The sequence below is a fragment of the Syngnathus typhle genome, linkage group LG21 (assembly GCF_033458585.1).
Source record: "Syngnathus typhle isolate RoL2023-S1 ecotype Sweden linkage group LG21, RoL_Styp_1.0, whole genome shotgun sequence".
NCBI lineage: Eukaryota > Metazoa > Chordata > Actinopteri > Syngnathiformes > Syngnathidae > Syngnathus > Syngnathus typhle.
In genome coordinates, this window is record NC_083758.1 from 628,221 (window position 1) to 650,814 (window position 22,594).

A 22,594-nucleotide genomic window follows, 5' to 3' on the forward strand; every position below is an offset into this window, starting at 1 on the left:
ATGCACAATGCCACATCTCCACTGTAATTGAGAGCGCAATGAGGAATATGCAGAGTGTTTATTTGATAAAACAATGCTCCTCACAGTACTGCAGTTTAAGCCAACAAGTAACAAGGCAAGTTTCACTTGTTTGTGCAAACATTGCTGTCCTGCAGACCTGTGGCATGGCTTCTCTTCAGACTGCTGCTGAAGAGGGACTCAGCCTTCCTGACTCTCTCTGCCTCAGGCCAATTGAAAATCCTTCCCAGTGTCCGTCTTCATTCAAAACACAGGACAACAATACAGGCAAGGCTCTGTGTTCAGGTAATGTTACTCACAGCTACAATCTGGGAGAGTTTGTGTGGATTGACACTGGCCTTGGTAGCAGTTGCAAGGAAGTTGCCTTGCTTGAATTTCCCTCCAGAAAAGAGAAGACTTTTTTTTTGAGAGCAGTCATTGCCTTTGAACCTGGACTGACCCAGGATTCTCTTGGGCATTATGTGGCATACTGCAGGAGGACTGCATATGCCTGGGAGATCTATGATGACCTGGGAAGTGGAGTGAAAGCAGCATCTGTAAATACTAAGATCTTCCCACATGCTGTGTTCTACACAGTCCAGTTTGCATTGTTTGATTTGTTGGAAAAAAAAATGTTGATAATGTTACCTTTGACAAAGAAAGTTATTTTTTCACGTTTTCATGTTTCTTTTTCTGGCTGTCATCAACTTCACATACATGTATTAATTGTTGCATTAATTAATGTTTTGGAGCAGACAGACTCATCAGGTATTTAGGTTGCGGTGAACCTCTTGCATGTCAGAAGTAATTGAGAAAAATGATGATATAGGCTTATTGAAAACAAGGAAATTAATCAATGGGCACGAACATAATTACAGAAATATCCTCGTGCTAAAAGCAGTCAAAGTTTTCTGTAAGCTAAGAAGAAAAGAAGAAAAAGGCTAAGAACATATTTACCTTGTAGTCCTGCATCACGAGCATTCCAGGAGCTTGAAATTCGCGACAAAATACAGTGACGTGGGCTGGGTGACGTCATCGCTATGAATTAAATGTGTAATATCTGCAAAACCGTAGCAGCACAAACAAAAATTTTGCTGCACAAACCAGCACAAACGAAGTACAAACGAACGGTACCATTTTCGGTCCATTTGGAGAGAAATGGGTGGCTGGATGACGTCATCGCTATAAAATAAATGTGTAATATCTACGAAACGGAAGCAGCACAAACGAAAATTTTTGCTGCACAAACCAGCACAAACGAACGGTACCATTTTGGGTCCATTTTGAGAAAAATGGGGGGGGGGCTTGACGTCATCGCTATAAAATAAATGTGTAATATCTACGAAACGGAAGCAGCACAAACGAAACTTTTTGCTGCACAAACGAAGCACAAACAAACTGTACCATTTTGGGTTCATTTGGAGCAGATGGGGGGCTGGGTGAACTCTGGATGAGCTATAAAATAATCTTTCATAACTGAAAAACCATAGCAGAACAAACGAATTTTTTTGCTGCACAAACCAGCACAAACGAAGCACAATCGAATCAGACTATTTTGCTTAAATTTTGCGTGGGGTGGGGGGCCAGCTTCACGCAGGTGTGATCGCTCTGTCACAATAATGCGACCAGTGCTGAGCAGTTGCGCGGTCGGGGGCGCGCTACTGTTGCGCATTCGGCGGTGCGCTGCAGTTGCGTGATCGGACAAAATTTAGCTCCCTGTGCACTGAGGTCCACTTAAGTTTTGGAAAGTACATCAGGACTTTAAAAATATTTTCTAAATTTCAGCGACGGCTCTGTCACAATAATGCGACCAGCGCGGTGCAGTTGCACGGTCAGTGACGCGCTACGGTTGCGTGTTCGGCGGTGCGCTGCAGTTGCGCGATCGGACAAAAAATGCGCAAATGAACAAATGCTTAAAATGGGCGTTTTTTGTTTTTTTTTGCTTGGAACGGATTCATTTTTATTCCATTATTTGTAATGGGAAAACATGATTCGTAATTTGAACGATTCACTTCCCGAACAGCCTTCTGGAACGTATTGTGGTCGAAAACCGAAGCTCCACTGTATTTGTAATGGGAAAAATAGATTCGGAATTTGACCGATTCGCTTCTCGAACCACCTTCTGGAACGGATTGTGGTCAAAAACTAAGGTTTGTCTGTATTTTTGCTATTCTCGTTAAAATCACACATGTGAACTGGAAATGACAATAACACATAGTAAAGCCAAATTGAGCAAATTGGCTATTTCAGAAGTGTGTGTCACACTGGTAGCCCTTTGCCTTAATCAATACCCAGGAAGTAGCTCTCTGTGTAAGAAAAGTTGGATACCCCTGATTTTTATAATCTTCCAAACTTGTATCTGTAAATCATGCTTTAGTCACCGAGTCAAATGTATTGTATACATAAAATTGGAGCTTTTGTTTACAATAAATTGATTACCCAATTATTTTAATTCAAATACACCTTGTAAAATTGCTTTAATATTGAAATAAAAACCCTTTTTAAAATTGTGTTAGCTGTATTTACTAAGAAGATAAAAAAATGTTTGCTCATGAAAAATCTATTTGTAAAACAATTTTACGGTTGTGTTTATTTGATAATTGTCAGTGCTCTACACAGTTAATAGTTCTCCAGAAAAGAAAAGTAGCTCTTATCGATGAAGCCAAACGTGTAGGCAACCTCAAGTTCAACGTGGGTAACAAATGAAGCAGATGGTCTCAAAGTCAGAGATAATGTTGGAGAAATTTTGCTCCCACGTTTGCAATCGGATCAGCTGTTTTGGATGAAATATTTTTTCTTTCAAAGGAATATTTGACATGAGTTGGTTTGTTTCAATTAAGATTGTTGAATGAAAATGTGTAAAAAAAAAAAATCAAAGAGAACGAAATTATGGAGGAGATTGAAAGTCAGAGTCAGGCTAAAATTGGATAAGTGCATCATAAAATGTTAAAAATATTAAACATTTCATTTATTAACTACCGTATTTTCCGCCCTATAAGGTGCACCTAAAATCCTAAATTTTTATCAAAAGTCGACAGTGCGCCTTATAGTCCGGTGCACCTTATATATGGATCAAGTGATGAATTTGTTTATCCATACTGGTTGTACACAGTGCTCTGCCAAAATGTTTTAATACGTTTTAGTACGAATAGTAAATTACAAGGTCGCATCGCTTCCCAACATTACGGTAACTGTAGTCAGGGGGCGTCACCGAATAGCTGTTGTACCCGCGAGGCTATTTCATGTCAAAATAGGCTGCTCTGTTAATGTTTCGAGTAAATCTACGGATCGATATGGAAGGGAAACATAGGTAAGTAGTACCAATGCGTGAGATCGAACTTTAGTCAGTTCCAATCATTTTATAGGAGATCGTTTGAGAAACGCGATTGTTTACAGAGGGTTCGTTGGTTATTGGTTAGTGGGTGCATACCGCAACCCTAGTCAACCTCAGTTTGTTGCAGTAAAGCTTCTATTTTATGCGCCTTATAGTCCGGTGCGCCTTATATATGGACAAAGTTTTAAAATGGGCCGTTCATTGAAGGTGCGCCTTATACCCCGGTGCGCCTAATAGGGCTCAAAATACGGTAAATATAAAAAAATAGAAGTATTATGAAATGGGTCAATTACATTTGCAATGATTATAGGGAAATATTAATATAATATCTGTATTTGATTTAAATTCTCATGATATGAATTTATTTTAAATCCTCCACTGTGCTCAAGGGAAATGCATTCATAGGTTTTCACTAGATGGGAGCCTTGTATAATTTACTTCTTGCCGCTTTAATGCAGAGGTGGTGAATAGATCTCGAATGGTGATTGCTTTGATTCTACTCCCTTATAATAAAGGGTTTTTGAAGCAATTTGAAAAAGATTTTGAGGGTGCATGTGGAACAGCAAGCCAAAGTATTCCAAACAGGATTTGGGCATTTTCTATTTGAAAGACATTCAGAGCATTCCAGTCTGATACTTTAGATTCTAAAGTATTCTAAAGTTTACAAGCATCAACGACACACTTCTACTTTGACAACCTTGTTGGTACGTTTATTTCCATAAAGCACAAACAAACTTTTTGCAGCTCCACATGATTATGCAATCTGTGTAACAGGGCAGGCCTCAGGCTGGTCCAAGAACAGCGTCTGGAACATGTGGTTGTAGAAGTCTGGGTGGTAGAGGCAGGCCCGGGTGCAGTCTGGGCTGAAGTTGAACTCAAGAATCTGAGGAACCATGGTACGCTCACCTGCCGTGAATTAAAAACAAGACAGCTATTTATTTTACTAAATGACAATTTTTTTTCTCTCACTAGATTGAATACATAAATGCAACAAGTAGTAAGAATTCAAAAATTAAGTCATCTGATGACACTTAAGTAGTTACAACTCTGTTTGATAAAAATAACTGATTTAACTTTCCGAAGATAATGAAATAAAAGCAATTTGTGCTTCAATATGATCAAGCATAGATTTAGGTGTAGTCTGACTGGCCAAAGAGTCACAGGATTTTACTACAACCTGGTATGCAGAAAAGAGGGACTCGCTAATGATGTCAATTATGGGGACAATTGAAACCTTCTACAAAAGTTCAATGCACAAATTGTGGAATGAACTAACTCGATGATCAAGCCAAATGACCAACTCATGGATTCATTGGAATCATGGACTATTAGTCGCAGTTTTTTTCATAGTTTGGCCGGGGGTGCGACATATACTCAGGAGCAACTTATATGTGAAACTATTAACACATTATTACTTGATCATTACTTACTTACTTGGATATCACGTCACATGTTATTTTCACACTAAACAGCATGAGGGCACTCTAGGCCTGTGGAATAATTGGAACTACAACTGACTATGAGCAACTAAAGTCAGTGCCGCATCTACTTCCGGAGTAAGCAGCGGCGTTGTTTATAAGTGACACAGATGACGAAGATTTCGGTGGATTTAATGATTTGGCGTGCCACAGATGCTTCGATAAACTTATTTATGCTGTAGTTATTTTATATATACAGTGGAGCCTCGGTTTTCGACCACAATCAGTTCCAGAAGGCTGTTTGAGAAGTGAATCGTTCGAATTCCGAATCATGTCTTCCCATTACAAATAATGGAAAAAAAATGTAATCAGTTTCAAGCCAAAACCCCCCCCGCTTTTTTAAAGCTTTTTTTCATTATTTTACACCACAGAATGCATAAATAAGTGAGTAGGTAATGCATAAATAAATAATATAAATAATATACTGAATTAATAGAGTAGGCTAGGCTGGGGAATGTATTGCCGTATCGGTAGGAACTCGCTTGTGTGTTTCATTCTAATAGTAAAAGATATCTTTTTTAATTGTGAAAAAACACAACAAAGGTTTGTTGGTAAGCACAGTCACCCCTCTCGCAACGTCACTTCCTTTAAGAGCATCTTTGTTATTTATGTCATAGTTAAGTAACTGTTAATATGTTACATTAGAGGCGGCTTGGTGACGAACTGGTTAGCACGTCCGCCTCACGGTTAGGAGGGTGCGGGTTCGATTCCACCTCCGGCCCTCCCTGTGTGGAGTCTGCATGTTCTCCCCGTGCCCGCGTGGGTTTTCTCCGGGTACTCCCGTTTCCTCCCACATCCTAAAAACATGCTTGATAGGCCGATTGAGCACCCCAAATTGTCCCTAAGTGTGATCGCGAATGGTTGTTCGTCTCTGTGTGCCCTGCGAGTGGCTGGCAACCAGTTTAGGGTCCCCCGCCTACTACATGATGACTGCTGGGATAGGCTCCAGCACGCCTGCGACCCCTGTGGGGACAAGCGGTAGAGAAAATGGATGGATGGATGTGACGTCAGGCACATTCTCAGTTTATGTAACGTTAGCATACCGTATCGTTTACCCTGTTGTTGCCCATTCATGTTTGTTCTTGGTGTTGTATTTTGCCAAATAAAGTTCCCCCAAAAATGCGACTTGTACTCCGGTGCGACTTATGTTTTTATCTTCTTTATTATGCATTTTATGGCTGGTGTGACTTGTACTCCGGAGCGACTTTTAGTCCGGAAAATACGATACTCTTTGTTTTTAATAGATGTTTCTATGACTGATAATTTTACAAAAATTGAGTCAAATACTTGCCATTGTCATCTGTTCTCCACTTCAGCATGAGGTCTACAGCATAGATTGCACGAGAAGATGGGTATGGACAAATACCATATGGGGCAGGTCGAGATGAAGCGGCCTGGAAGAGCCTCTTAAAGGCTTCAAACAATTGTGCCTGAGAGAGGAAAAGATGTATGATGCTTTAAAAAACGGATTTGGCAACTACCATTGTTGGCCATTGCTGGATCAAAAATAATCAACAGGTTTTGATTGACAGGATATGTAGCACAGTCATTTGAAGTGTTGGTAAAATATTCATTCTAAGTATTTTCAGATATTTTACAGTTGGTTAACAAGTAAATAATGACTATAGTAAATAATAATAATAATAATATAATGATAATAATAATAATGTATATAAAATTTAGCAATGACATGCCACAGGGGTCTGACTGTAGACCACTATTATCTTTGAAGGTTTAATGTTGATGAAGTAAATCTTTTTGCATAAATCTTATTATCGAGGTATGAGGATTAAAGTACTCATTGACCATTTATCCAATCTTTATAAACCTTGGAGGGTGTCTTCAAAATATGTGTTTTAGCATGTTCTCCAAATCCGACATGAATGTCGAAATTTCAGCTTTGAAAAGAGTTGCTTTAAGCTATTGGTTGGTATATGACCCAGAAATGCCAATGGCAATGACGGGAGAAAGAGGTAGGATTTTGTCCTTGGGGTGTGGGGGTGTTAGAGCCTAGTTAATTTCTTATATTGATTGTATTAATATTATTATTGTTTGTGGTCTGGCCTATGAATTATTTCTGTTCTACATATATGTGAAGCCAGATAGGGCCAGTGCCAGTCAAGTCTTCTCCTCCTTTGCAGCCACCTCCTACCTATAATGACGGAGTTGGGACAGGTGTGCTTTCCTTTTGGCTTTTCTTGGTGTTGAAGGAAGAGTAGTGTACAAAAGGCTGTAACATTGTTTGCATGTTGTGCTGTTCTATGTGCATGTTTGTGTTGGCAGCGGCTCTGCCTTGTGTTCCCGCTCCACATGTCACGTGACTTGACGCGGCATTCTCCGCGCATGAGCAGGGCAGTCCGGAAGAGAGCAGTTCACGGTATGGTGGTGTAGAAGTTCGCTAGTCACAGTTGAAGCAAAGTAAAGCCGAGTTCATGACCAAAAAAGTCCGCCATTCTATAAACCTTCAATTCTGCAACTCAATAAACCTGTCCATCCATCCATCTACCTTTTTGGCCATTCCCTGTGTCCAGCGTCCTTTGCGGCCTCCTGTATTCTGACCGATACACCATCTTGTACACTATATACACCCAAGATCTAGCGTATTACCCTCCCCAACAAGTAGTGATACAGTTTTTTCAACCACGAAGATCACTAAAATCATTACTAGATTATGTTTTATTGTTTTATTTTTCTTGTATGAAAGTCAACCCGGAGATGTATGTTTAATGTAAATAAATACCTTTTTTGGACTGAAGAACTATCTCCGCGAGTGCTTTTTGGTTTAGTGGGTTAAAGACCTCCCCAACATTGTGGTCCTTCGAGCCGGATATAGTGTTCAGGATGGAGCAAGATCAAGAAAGACACCTGGATGTCAGGCCAAAACGTCGGACGCAACCCCCAGCTTGGATGCAGGACTTCGAGATGTGGGATATGACCACAGCGGCCAACCACGGTGGGACTCGTTTACACCGACCCCAACAGGCAGACCGTCATATCCACAGAAGGGACTAGTCCAGACGATCTCCTTGCATGCACCTCAACTTCACCCGGAGAGGTTCGAGGATGCTACTCAGTATAGAGCCCCTCAGCTAGCCTCAAGCTTCACCCGGAGGAGGAATGCGGATGATAGAACCTTATCTGCACCTGTCCAGTCATACCAACAACAGCCAACCCAGGACCCGATGTACCACCCGAACCGCCAAACCTTACAAGATGAGAATGCGGTTCTGCGTGAGACTCACGAAGCCATCCATGCCGGACTGAAGGAGCTAAGCCCGTAGTGACCTTCAGCAGCTGATTGACGTGGCCCACTCTTTAAGAACAGGCACGAGTCAAGTGAACATCCCTCTACCAGCATGTTCCAGTCCCAAACCACCTGATGGGGCCGTCACCACGAGCAACAGCTCGACATTCACTGAGTCAGAGGAAGAGGAGGATTGGCCTGATCCCCCGCCATGGCCTGAACCCGAGGAAGCCCTAAACGCCAACCTCAGTGCCTTTAATCTGGGAGCTCATCAGTTACCTCCTTACCTGACTCCACCGAAGACCAAGCCTCTACACTACAGGCCTCAGCCACAACCAGCCCAATTCCGTCATCCACAGTTCATTCCTTCTAGCCTTGAGTCCTCCCATGTTCCTCCTGTACCGCCATGTAACTTACCCTTACCTCTAAGGGCATCCCCAACTGGTCCATCACATCTTCAAGTGCCACACTCTCACAGAACCACCCCTTACATGCAACCTCCATTCCCAGAGCCAGTGTACAGAGGACCCCAACCGACCATTCCCAAGTTCACTTTCCCGGACCCTAGTGAGTTTGCCCGGCTACGTATAGCATTAGAGAACCTCCTCCCCTCCAATGCTACAGAACTCTTCAAGTATCAGGTACTAGTAGACCATCATAAGTTAGAGGAGGCCAAACTGATATATGACGCCTATCTAAACTCCCCAACCCCCTACACGGACACCATGACAGCTCTCTATGACAAATATGGTCAACCTCATCAGCTTGCCCTAAAGAAGATATCGAGCGTCCTGGATGGCCCAGAGGTCAGGCGGGGTGATCTAATGGCGTTCCAGAAATTTGCCCTTCAAGTTCAATCACTGGTGGGTCTCCTCCAGACCTTGGGCCACGAAGGAGAAATTGAACTGAGTTGTGGCTCTCACGTAGCTCGCCTACTGAGTAAGCTTCCTCCTGAACACCGGGCCGATTTCCGCCGTTCCCAGCCCACTCGATCTGGAGCCACATCCACCTTGAGGGACCTGTCAGAGTGGCTTCGCCACGAGTCATGGTGTCAGGACTTTGACGATTCTACCAGTAGCCGGAGCTCCAAAGAGAAACAGAGCACTAAAGGGAACATTCGTCCTGTGGCTAAGCAAACAGCGGTCCTGCATAGTAGCCAGGAGCCCTCAGTGAAACTAGTTAAAGAGAAACCTGTCAAAGGGAAAGACAAGTGTAAGGTATACCGTGCCTATTGTGAGAGTACAGACCACTACCTCAGCCAGTGTAGTGGTGTAGCCCAGCTCACCAAAGACGAGCTGAAAGAGTGGATCCAGGAGCACAAGCGGTGTTGGCGCTGTGCCAGTCAACACTTCGCCGCTCAGTGCAACCTCAAGAAACCCTGTAACCTTTGTCAAGGCAAGCACCTTCTCGCTCTCCACGAGATTAACATAAGACCTGAGAAAGTTAAGGATGACTCACCTCCAAAGGCTGAAAGCTGCCTGACTACCTGTGCCTCCGAGTCCTTCTACCTTGACCGACCACATGTGGGGAACCGAGTCATGTTGAAGGTGGTGCGAGTACACGTGCACTATGGTAGTCAGATGTTAGACACCTTTGCTATACTGGATGATGGGTCTGAGAGGACTATGCTGCTCCCCACCGCTGCTAAATCACTAGCCCTTAACGGCGCTCCCGAAGACCTCCCACTGCGCCTAGTGCGCTCGGACATCCAAGTTTTGCATGGCCATACAGTGTCATTCAGGGTCTCCTCCCCCACCTACCCTAATGTCATGTTTAAGATCACTGATGCCTTTACAGCCAGCCATCTTAATCTAGCCCCACATAGCTACCCAGTTAGCCACCTACAGAGGAAGTTCAAGCACCTGCGTGGAATCCCTATTCCTACCTTCCGAGAAGTAAAGCCCTTGCTTCTCATGGGTTCAGACCAGCCCCACCTCATAACCCCCATCGAGCCTTTCAGGCTTGGTCCTCATGGTAGCCCAGCAGCTGTCCACACTAGACTGGGGTGGACCTTGCAGGGCCCGTGTCCGTCGACGGGGCGGCCAGCTCACCCAGCTCAATGCCTGTTCACCTCTGTTCCACCACCCATGGATGATCTCTACAGGCATGTGGAGAGGCTCTGGCAAGTGGATACAGTCCCCTGCAGGCCAGAGAGGGAAGTGACACGATCCAAGCAGGATCAGCAAGCTGGAGACGAAGACAGTACGTACCGAGGTGAGTGGCATCCTTAGATACGCTACTCCCCTGTTACGCCATGCGGCTATGCCCCTATTGCAAGCACCTAAAGAATCAGTTATGGCCCTGCTGCGCAGCACTGAGAGACGCCTCCTTAAGAACCCTGAGCAGGGACAAGCATACCAAGCAGAGATGCAGAAACTCATTGAGTCAGGCGCAGTGCAGGAAGTTAGCGAGGATACCTCATCAACGGAGAGCTGGTTTATCCCCCATCACCTCGTGACCCATAACGGGAAGAACCGCCTCGTCTTTAACTGTTCTCATCAATTTTTGGGCCAGTCCCTTAATCAGTTCCTCCTACCAGGCCCAACTCTAGGTGCCTCCCTGCTAGCGGTCCTATTGAGGTTCCGAGAATGTCCCATTGCAGTTAAAGTTAAAGTCCCAATGATCGTCACACACACATCTGGGTGTGGTGAAATTTGTCCTCTGCATTTAACCCATCCCCATGTGATTTTAATCCATCCCCTTGGGGAGAGGGGAGCAGTGAGCAGCAGCGGTGCCGCGCTCGGGAATCAGTTGGTGATCTAACCCCCCAATTCCAACCCTTAATGCTGAGTGCCAAGCAGGGAGGCAATGGGTCCCATTTTTATAGTCTTTGGTATGACCCGGCCAGGGTTTGAACCCACAACCTTCCAGTCTCAGGGCGGACACTCTACCACTAGCCAACTGAGCTGGTATAGTTAGTGGGGACATGGGGACAGGGATGTTCCACCAGGTCTGTCTCCTTCCTGAGGATCGCCCCCTTCTGAGATTCTTATGGAGAGACCTAAAGGTAGAACAACCACCCAAGATCTTTGAATGGCAGGTCCTCCCCTTTGGGACCACCTGTAGCCCATGTTGTGCGACATATGCCCTGCAAACCCATGTCAAGGATCCCAGTAAGTCAAACGATGACATGAGGTTCTCCGTGGAGCACTGTTTCTATGTCGACAACTACCTGCAGAGTGTGGCTACACCCAGCGAAGCAAAGGGTCGGGTGGACCGGCTCAGGGAGCTCCTCGCCTCGGGCGGCTTTGAATTGCGACAGTGGGCTTGCAACGACCCAAATGTTCTCAGCCACCTACCTTCAGAGCTCAGATCCACCAGTCTAGACCTGTGGTTAGCCCAAGATAAGTCCAACCCGTTTGAGTCGACCCTGGGCCTCAGCTGGAACTGGCAGGCAGACTCCCTAGGCTACAAGCAGCAGTTAGTCCCTTACGATGTACCAACCTTGAGGAACATTTATAGAATCCTAGCCTCACAGTACGATCCATTGGGATACCTGCTGCCATTCTCCACTCGCGCCAAGCTCATCCTAAGACAGCTGTGGGACAAGCAGCGAGGTTGGGAGGATCCTAAACTACCTCCTGACCTGCTACAGGGTTGGTCCTGTTGGGAGGCGGAGCTCAAGCATCTGCCGGACATTGCCATGACACGTCCGTATGCGCCTGCTGATAGCCCCCGCGAAGGGACCACTCGGCAAGTGCACATCTTTGCTGACGCCTCAGAAAAGGCCTACGGGGCTGTAGCCTTCCTCCGAATCGAAGACAACCAGGGTAAGGTACATTTATCCTTTGTTCTGGCTCGCTCCAGCATAGCCCCTAAGTGTGTGCATTCTGTACCTCGCCTTGAGCTGTGTGCGGTAGCAGCGCAGTTGGCTTCCGCCCTTAAGAAAGAACTTGCTCTCCCAGTACACAGCACAGTATTGTGGTCTGACTCTACCACTGTACTCACCTGGCTACACTCACAATCCTGTCGATACAAGGTGTTTGTAGGGTCAAGAGTAGCTGAGATCCAGGAGCTTACGGAAGGCTTTGTTTGGCGCTATGTAGACTCAGACAACAACCCTGCCGACGACCTGACAAGAGGGAAGACATTGATATCCCTGTCGGAGCCCAATCGATGGTCACAAGGACCCGCCTTCCTTCTACAGGGTCCAACCACCTGGCCAGAAATGCCACACTGTATTTCACCTGATGATGCCGCTGAATTAAGGAAAGGTACTTTCTGTGGGTCCACCGTCACCTCACCTGACATTGCCATTCTACAAAACAAGACATGCAACACCTGGCAGGAACTCATGGACGCTACTGCAAGGGAGCTTCATGGCCAGGCCCCTTCGGTTTACTCACCTATCGCTGAAGAATACCGACAAGCTGAGGTACTCATCCTTCAACGACCCCAGAAGCAATCCTTTCCAGACGATTGTGCTCAGCTGTCAGCAGGGAAGCCCGTGAAAACTTCGAGTCGACTGCTTACTTTAGCGCCAGTCATAGACACCTCCATCGACCTAATCAGAGTAGGAGGCCGGTTACGCCGTCTAGAGGGCCAGAACGAGGTCACCCCACACCCTATCGTCCTCGACGCCTCACACCCTGTGACCCGCCTGCTCATAAAGAAATATGACCAGGACCTTAAACACCCGGGGCCAGAGCGAGTCTTTGCAGAGCTGCGGAGGACCTATTGGATCATTCACGGCCGTGAAGCAGTTCGTCGCTATCAACGTTCCTGTGCAGATTGTCAGCGCTGGCGGGCCAAGCCTTCCATACCTAAAATGGCTGACCTTCCAACCGCACGCCTCCAGTTGCATAAACCTGCCTTCCACGCCACTGGCATTGACTGTTTCGCTCCCATGTTAGTAAAGGTTGGACGACGCCATGAGAAACGCTGGGGTCTCATCTTCAAGTGCTTGACCACCAGAGCGGTACATCTGGACCTCATACGAAATATGGACACTGATGCTTTCCTGATGGCTTAGAGGCGATTCATTGCCAGAAGAGGAACCCCCTCGGAACTGTGGTCAGACCACGGGACCAATTTCAAAGAAGGAGAGAAAGAGCTTCGGGAAGCCTTCACAAGTACGTGTCCAACCCTACAAAGTCAACTCGCTCAACATAAGATCAAATTCAACTTCAACCCCCCAGCAGCCCCTCACTTTGGTGGAGTATGGGAGTGAGAAGTACGAGCAGTCAAGTCTGCACTCCGCACCTGTATAGGTACTGAGCCTATCCATGAGGACGTCCTCTCCACCATCCCGTTGGAAGTGGAGGCCATTCTCAACTCAAAACCTTTGGGCTATGCTTCCGCTGATCTGGCTGACGTCGACCCTGTGACCCCCAATAGCCTCCTACTGGGGCGGCCTGATGGATCACTCTCCCAAATTGTCTACCCGAAGAGCAAAATCCGCAGCCAGAGGCGCTGGCGGCACTCCCAAGTCCTTGGCGACCAGTTTTGGTCAAGATTTATCAGGGATTACCTACCGGGATTGCAAACAAGACAGAAATGGCAAGCCTCTTACCAGCCGTGTTCACTATGCGCTGCAGGGCCTTCATGTATTCAGTGCAGCTACCACCCCAGTGATACAACTGGAGAGGACGCTCTCAATGGTGCCACTGTAAAATGTGGTCATGACGGCCGGAGGAGCACTTGCTCGCCTGAGTTTCCGCAGGAAGTACAGGCGGCGCTGGTCCTTCTTCGCCCGTTATACGGTGTTGGTGGACCAGGAGAGATCCTCACTGATGTGCACCCCCAGGAACCTGGTGCTGCTCACTCTCTGCACCACAGCACCGTCGATGGTCAGCGGCAGGTGTTTGGTGTGACCCTTCCGGAAGTCAACAACAATCTCCTTGGTCTTGTTGACGTTCAGCAGGACGTTGTTGTCCTTGCACCACGTGGTCAGAAGGTCAAACTCCAACCTGTATTGAGTCTTGTCGCCCTTGGTAATGAGACCCACCAGAGTTGTGTCGTCAGCAAATTTCACCATGCGGTTGGTGCTGTAGGTTGCAGCGCAGTCATGCGTCAGCAGGGTGAAGCGCAGCGGACTGAGCAAGCAGCCTTGGGGGGCCCCCGTGCTCAGCGTGATGCTGGCGGAGATATTGTCGCCAACACGTACCACCTGAGGCCTCTGACAGAGGAAGTCTAGTACCCAGTTGCAGAGGTAGGTACTGAGGCCAAGCTTGGCGAGTTTGCAGACGAGTCGTTGTGGCACAATGGTGTTGAAGGCAGAACTGAAGTCCACAAACAGCAATCTCACATACGAGTCCCTACTCTCCAGGTGGGTGAGGGCAGAGCAGATGGCATCCTCAGAGGACCGTTTGGCTCAGTACGCAAACTGGAAGGGGTCTATAGTGGTGCGGAGAATGGATCTGATGTGCTCCATGACAAGCCGCTAAAGCACTTCATGATGAAATATTTGATAATAAAAATAGTGCAAAGGAAGAAAAAAACTGTTAAAAAAAAAGCTGGTAAAAAGAGTATGAGGTAGACAGATATTGCACATACGATTGCACATACGGTTATTGCACGTTATCATTGCCCGTTAGCTACAGTGATTAGCCTGGTTGTACAGTCTGATTGCAGCAGGGAGGAAGGACCTGCGATGCGTCTCGGTGGTGCATCGTGGGTGACGAAGCCGGTCACTGATGGAACTCTCCAGGGCTCTGTCAGTCTCATGAAGAGGGTGGGAGACGTTGTCCAACAGTGTCAGTAAAAGTAACAGTGATATGGTCAGAAAGTTAAAGATGGGGGAGGGTGGCGGCTCTGAAAGCTCCTTTATTTGAAAAATTAACATGCTGGCGAAGCCTCGGAAAAACAGACTTTAGGTTAGCATGATTAAAATCCCCAGCGAAGATGGTGAAACCGTCAGGGTGCGCCGTCTGTTGTTCACTGACAGCCTGGTACAGTTCACTAAGAGCCGCAATCCTGTCGCCTTCGATGTTGGAAGGCGGGATGTATCCCGCGACTAGCAGAATCCCTTGGCAGGTAAAAAGGACGGCACTTAATGATCACAAACTCCGCCAGTGGCGAGCAGTGCTTGCATACCACTGGAGTCCTGGCACCATTCGTCACGGATGTAGATGCATATACCACCTCCTCGCGATTTTCCCCCTTTTACAATGGCCCGGTCCGCCCGATAGCACGCTAGCCGCTCCAGATGTACAGCAGAGTCCGGTATGTTGACAGTCAACCAAGTCTCAGTCAACACGAGCACACAGCAGTTACACACTGTCCGGTTCATAGATCTCAGCAGGCGAATGTAATCCATTTTGTTGTCCAGCGATCGAATATTCGCCAAAAGAATGGGAGGCACGGCCGGGCGAGCTGGGTTGACCGCCAGCCCGACCCGGACGCCTCCGCGCTTGCCCCTCTTCAGCCTCCTCGCACACCGCTTCCGACGCTTCCTAAGCGGGGGAAGAATAGCAGGCGAGTCCGGCGACGTTTCAGGACAGAGTAGTCCGAGCTCCTTTAATGTCCCCGCTTCAAAGTCCAGAACGCCACAAAACTCGCTTTCGCCGATGTCGAGCAGAACCTGCCTGCTGTACTTGTAGCACGACTCAGTACAACGAGACGAACACATAAAACTGTCGGACACTCATTAAACGAACAAAACACCGTTCGGGCGGGACAGAGAGAGGTCACTGCGTGTGCACGCGCCGCCATCTTGATATGATAGAAGAGTTAAAAATCTGAAAATAGCCAATATCTGGTCTGGCACCTGGGGTCCAAGGACATTTTGGTAGGGGGGCCTGTGCCGCTCCCTTCCGAGCTCTGTCTTTGATCAGGATTTCAAGTCCCACATATAACGCGTGTTTTTCATGCTAGGTGATACAAACACTGTTTTAGTACAAACTAAAACTGATTCTCAAACAGTCGATTGACTCTTGTTTTCCCCTCGCCAAACTCTTAAGAGTCAAATAGAAAATTACAATGATTTCTATGTACATCCCATCATGAGATCATCGGTCCAATATATTTGAATCACTTACTTCCACTTCCTTCCATGTGCATTGTGGGTACTGTTTCTCAAACATCAAGATAAACTCATCACAGTGAATCTGGTGACAGAGATCATCGGTTTCAGATATCAATTAATCTTATTTCAGACCATGACGAAAATTTAACTCATCAAGAAATGCATTTAATTGTACCTGTTTCAGCTTCACGCCCTCTGTATAGTTCATGACTGTAAAATGTTTCTGGTAGTCATCAAAATGGTCGAGGGAGAAAGGTCTGAAGAAATTCAGAAAAATTTGTCCACATTAAATATTCCAAATTGATAATCACGGTGTAATGATGCAATACCTATTAGCAAAGCGCAACCAGAAAACATTGTAGGCATAGAGACGTAGAGGCTTCACAGAGCGTAGCATCATCATGTAGCGGATGTCAAACTTGACCAGTCCAACATCCTCCCTCTCAAACAGTACTGGGTTCTTGATGTACTTACACACAACCTGAGGCAAACAAATATATTTATTACCTTTGTAGTTATGTGGCTATAAAACCAGACATTAGGTATGCACAATAATTACCCGCCAGTTTGGGCAAACATGAATGATTGAATGAAAGAATTATTTATTTAAAGAACAGCATGTAATGCCATAAATCATTGTGATTTCACGAACAACGACAATAAGATGGTTGCATCGAATTTATCAGGAGTGCTATTTCTCTTCCGTAGTCTTTCATGCGGGGGCGGGGGGTTTGTCATATAACCATCGAGGTTTTTTTTTCAAAGATAAATCTTTTAATAGCCCAATGAAAATTATGGGGAGTATAGTTTTTTTCAAGGATAAAAGTTTTAGAAGTCCAATTAAAATCATGGTGCACGTCTGATCGTGCATTGTTGTTTGGTTGAAAGCCTGATTGAAGTAGCGAAGAATGTCCGATTGCAGGTGCTTTTTGTTACGTTAAAAACCTAAATATGGACAAGACTATGTGTTGGGGGAATTCATTCCATCCTTTTATTCCTATGTATGAGAAGGAGTTTTGTGCAAAAGTACTTTTTCTTTTTGGGATGATGCAGTTTCACTGGGTGGCTCTTTTGGGTGCTCTTTTTGTATGTCCCGAGGCAGGCTGGATAAACTGAGTGGAGGTGGTCGGCTCCATGTAGTATTTTTAATATGAGGGTCAGGATTGATAGCTTTATTCGATGGTCGATGTCTAGCAGCTCATACTCATTTAGGAGGAGACAGATGTGATATGATTTGGGCTTTTTTGCTAGTAGTTGTATTTCTCGTTTGTATACTGATTTTAGGGGTTTGGTTGTTACATTTGCCTGTGACCAGCTCGTTATACAGTATATGAAGCGGGATAGGATCATAGCATGGTAGAACTTTAGGCGTACAGGCTGTATTGATACTGTTTGTCATTTTTTTAAATTTAGGTTGGCATTTAGAATAATACTGAGGTATTTAGTTTCTACTGTTGCATTATTAGGCTCCCCTCTTACTGTGAATGCTGGCCGGTGATGTAGTCTTGTTTCTGAGGAGAAAACAGACTGTTTTTGCAACGCTTGGGACTAGTCGAGAGGAGTCTAACCAATTGGCGATTTTGTCCATCCTCTTGGTTAGGGTCTCTGCCACAGTGGGAGCATCTTTGCCGCGTGGATATACGTCAGTGTCGTTGGCCTACATCTGTATGCTAGTATTGTTATGAGCTGAGGGTTAAGTCATTAATGCAGAGACTGAAAAGTAGAGGTGCTAGTATCGACGCCTGCAGGACGCCAATTCGGATTTCTGTTGCGGGTTTCATTTTCATCAATTTTTACACATTGCTTGATCTGAACCAGTCTATATGACACTGGGAGCCAGATTGAATTGTGTTAGTTTGGCGAAGAGAACGTCATGGTTGACCATGTCAAATGCCTTTATTACGTCCAGGAAGACCGTGCCTACGCCGCCTCCCTGGTCAAGTCTCATTTTGAGGTATTCTATCAAATAGCAGCAGGCTGTTTTAGTCGAGTGCGCAGGGCGGAAACCAAATTGTGCGGCATGCAGAAGATTTTGTGATTCTAGGTGATGGATAAGTTGTTGTGCTAGCGCTTTTTCAATTGTTTTGGAAAGTGACGAGAAGATAGTAATGGGTCGATAGGAGGATGGTGTCTTTTCCATAAATGTCCTTTGCTTCTGAGTTTGATTTTCAGAGTAGTAGCATGATTTATCAGGGTTAAGAATGAATGGGGTGATTCGTGGGGCTCTGTGGCCTGTCAGCTCAGGTCGGTTGTTGGTTATTGGCATTATTGTCATATTAAAGAAGTAGCGCAGTGGTCACCAAACTACGGCCCGCGGGCCGGATACGGCCCACGGGACCGTTTAATCCGGCCCGCCAACCCTGAACAAATTGTATTATTAAACTTTTTTTTTTTGGTCATTTTGCCTGCAATGACTGCGTTTCCCCAGTAGATAGGGAAGCGCTCGCCTGCGCCTTTACTACCGGAGGCCGTGTCAGAAAGCTCGGTGCACACTCACAAGTGCGTGTACGGACATGGCGCACTCGGGCTCTATTTGTATCAGTCTCGAATTTAGAGCGTGGGCTGTGACGACAGCATTCTTGTAATTCGCGCGCTGAGCTTTCAGATGCAGTTTTGCGCTAAGCCACTTACAAACCTTCCCCTGGAATCCTTCCATTAAAATGAGTCGCCCAAGGAAAAGCAAGGTGGACACAGTGCCGAGCGTTTAAAAGAGAGTGGCCAATTTTGCTCGACGTACGCGACGTGACGTTTAGCCACATGAACGTCAACATCAACCCGTCACAGATCGAGGTAAACGGACCAACACCTCAGATCTCGCCTAAGAATTGCCACAACAAATTTTACTCCAGACTATGACGCACTAGCAAACTTTAACAAAAAAGACAGCGGTGTCTACAAGCCTACTGGAACCTACAAAAGGATTATAAGGAAGGAACACAAGAACTTTAAGAGACTGCTCATGTGTGTCAGAGAGATTCTGCTTTGACAACTGAGCTGAACTTTTATCTGTTAAGAAAAAGTTAATGTTCCATGGCTTTTTTTTCTATGAAGAACCCAGAGAGAGTTATTTTGTTATTATTTATTTCCTGTTTTTTCTGTGAAGAACTCAGAGAGGGTTATTTAGTTATTATTTATTTCATTAATAGTGTTATTATTTGTTCCCTGACTTTTTTTCTGTAAAGAACCTGGAAAGGGTTATTAAATAACCGTTATTTGGTTATGTGTGGCTTTCTGGAAAACAATAAAATATTTAAGCTCCCCTACGATCGTCACACTTTTTCTGTTACAAACCGACACCGGCCCCCCATCAGAGAAGGGAAAAGTTATGTGGCCCTCACAGGAAAAAGTTTGGGGACCCCTGAAGTAGCGATTAAAAGCTTCCCCAACTTTTACATTGTCCGTGGCCACCATTTCATCAATATTGACATGGCTTGGTGTTGTAAAAATGTAGAAATTTTCTTTACAAAATCGTGACATCATCAAACACAAAATATTGGCTGACAGTAATTCGGTCCGTGGCGCTGGAAAGGTTGGGACCACTCTTGTAAATGATAACTTTGCCAATTAGTTTGACAAAGTGTCTCCACAAAGACTTCCTGTCTCCTTTTGTGTCCCGTATGAGTTTAAGGAAATAGTTTGGTATGCCACAGTCTAGTTCACAGGTGTTAAACTCAAGGCCCGGGGTCCAGATACGGCCCGCCACATCATTTTATGTGGCCCGAAAAGACAAATTGTGCATTAAATTCATGTCATTACTAAAAATGCAGATTTTCTTCACTTTTTTTTCCCAATACAGTTTTTATTCACATTTTTTTCCATGTACAACATTCATAAACAATTTCACAAAATACGTCTTACATGGTATTTCTTTACAAAAAATACAAATAATGAAATAATGAAGTAGCAAAATCTAGAATGAGTAAAGCATGTATCCCAAACATTTTGTCTATTATATGTTTAATTTAACTTAAAAGAACAAAACAAAACAGCTTCTCTTTATTTGTAATATTGCAACTGGCAAAATGAGTGTTTCCTGCAGGGGCTCAAAAGCCAACAAGGTTATCAGAATAGTCCAAGTCTTTTACGAAATCAATAAAAGGCCTCCAAATCCCTTCAAACAAATGTTTGGCTTTACGTATATATGTTATTCTTTCCAATGGAAGACAAGAGAGCATCTGTTTTAGCCACTGGGAGGTGTTCGGTCCGGTAACATTTTTCCAGGTCAGAGCAATACATCTTTTGGCCATTAACGAGCTTATATCAATAAAAATTGAGTCTGTTTTACTGAAGTTGTGTTTCTCTGGATATAGAGCCAGTATAAACAGCGAGGGCTCCAAAGTAAGCTCTTTTGATATTATTTTCTCTATTTGATCCTTTACTTCTAACCAAAAACGTCTTATCTGACTGCATTCCCACATACAATGTATTAACGTTCCTTTTAAGCCACACTTTACACAGATATCTGGAATATTCTTATTGTATTTATTCAATTTAACAGGTGTCGTGTACACTCGCTGTAACCATTTAAATTGTATTACTCTTAGATGGCTATTAATAGATATTTCTTGTGATTTTTTGCAAACTTTTCCCCATTCTTGCTCACTGATTTTAGTATTTAGATCATTGTTCCAGAATAATAATTTACTTCTTGAATTTTCATTTGAATTTGTTTGTAGTAGGATGTAAAATTCTGAGATTATGCCTTTTCTTAATTTATTCTTTAACAGCAAGTTTTCCAGCCGTGTTAATGGGATCCTTCGTAGGTCACTTTGATACCCTTTTACAAAACTTTTCAGTTGCAGGTATTTAAAGTAGTGTTTTTTGTCAAGATTGAACTCAACCTCGAGTTCTCCAAAGGTCATAAAGTCATCAGACTGTGGAGGGTAGAGATTCCCAACTGTCCCCAGCCCCTTAGTCGCCCATATTTTGAAAGTGGCATCTGCTCTTCCAGGAGTAAACAACTGGTTACCCCATATCGGACTTAGTTGCGATAATGTTTGTGTATCTCTGAGATACTTTCTAACATCATACCATACTTGCACCATTTGTTTCAAAAGAGGATTTGTTATTTGTTCTAATAATTGTTTTTTTTGTGTCAGAATAAAAAAATGTGTGCAGGGGTAATTTTAAATTTTGACCTTCCATTTCCACCCAATGCGGGTTATTGTTATCGTTATTGAAATAGAAAGTCATGGAGCGCAGTTGTGCAGCCCAGTAGTACCACAAGAAATTGGGACATCTTAACCATCGAATGGCATGTATAAAAGAGAGAGACGAATCCTTGATCTTCCATTGTTCCATATCAAACTCAAAATAATTTTTCTTATCCAGGTAAACAAGTCAGTGGGAGGGGGTAAAGCAATATTTTGAAATAAGTATAACAATTTTGGCAATATAATCATTTTTAAAGTACTTATTCTTCCCATAATAGATACCGTTTTTTTCCGTGTATAGTGCGCAAAATTTAACTAATTTATTGTCCTAAAATCTGGAGTGCGCATTATACATGGGTACAAACATTTTTTTTATTTAATTGCCTTGTTCCTTTCTTCTCTGCTGTTCACTTCAAACACGCTCCATGCGACCGCAATGCTCTCGTATCAGACGCTTGCTCGATCACCTGCTTGTTTGCTGTCCCGTGCGCGCACGGAGCGCGGTGGTGCGTTTACGGGCAGTCGGAGAAATCAATGCCAACAAAAAAATTTACATCCAGCCTAGTTAAGACCATACCAAAGACTATAAAAATGGGACCCATTGCCTCCCTGCGTGTGTGGCGATCATTGGGACTTAAAAAAAATAAAAAAATAAAAAAAATAATTTTTTTTTTAAAAAATTCATAAAAATTGGGTGCGTATTATACATGGGTACAAGCTTTTTTCCAGCATCAGCATGCCATTTTTAGGGGTGCGTACTATACATGGGGGCGCACTATACACGGAAAAAAAACGGTAGATGCAGCTCACTGACAAGTGCCACTATTTGAGCTATTTGAGCAGTCCTGCGGGCGACTCATGCAGTCCTCACGGGCGACCTGGTGCCCGCGGGCACCGTGTTGGTGACCCCTGGTCTACTTCCTTAGGGTGCTCAGGAGGTACCGCATCACACAAAGACTGCTGATGTCTTTCTATCAGTGCTCCATATAGAGCATTCTAACATACTGTATGTGTTTGGTACACCAGCTGCACTGCAGCTCAGAGGAAAAAGCTACAAAGGGTCATCAACACAGCACAGAAGATCTTGGGCTGCCCTCTCCCTACACTGGAAGACCTACACAGAACCCGCTGTTTCAAAAAAACTGAACATTCTAAAGGACACTTCCCACCCTGGCCACTCCCTTTTCGAACTGTTGCCATCAGGCAGACACTAAGATCAATTAAATCAAGGACCAGCAGATTCACCAACAGCTTCTACCCCATAGCAGTAGTCACACTAAATGCCGCTAAAAAATGATCATCTGCTGTAACGAGCTGAATCTACATGTTTACATTTACATGTATACAACTGTGGTATATTGGGGTGTGGAATTGCATTTCTTTTTCGTTTCGTTTATTTCAAACGTGGAAAAAAATATGATT

General features: G+C 44.7%; 1 protein-coding gene across 1 annotated transcript in view; it reads right to left on the reverse strand.

Annotated features, from left to right (window-relative positions):
• Positions 1-4,013: 4,013 nt before the first annotated feature.
• The window catches only part of ttll12 (tubulin tyrosine ligase-like family, member 12), a 32,980-nt gene continuing 14,399 nt past the window's right edge, over positions 4,014-22,594 (reverse strand). Inside the window, exons 10-14 of the mRNA XM_061268376.1 lie at positions 16,349-16,500; positions 16,195-16,276; positions 16,033-16,101; positions 6,101-6,239; positions 4,014-4,237 (exon numbers count right to left, since the gene is read on the reverse strand). Of these exons, the coding sequence (XP_061124360.1) occupies positions 4,086-4,237; positions 6,101-6,239; positions 16,033-16,101; positions 16,195-16,276; positions 16,349-16,500 (594 nt within the window). The 3' untranslated portion in view covers positions 4,014-4,085. The remainder of the gene's footprint in view (positions 4,238-6,100; positions 6,240-16,032; positions 16,102-16,194; positions 16,277-16,348; positions 16,501-22,594) is intronic.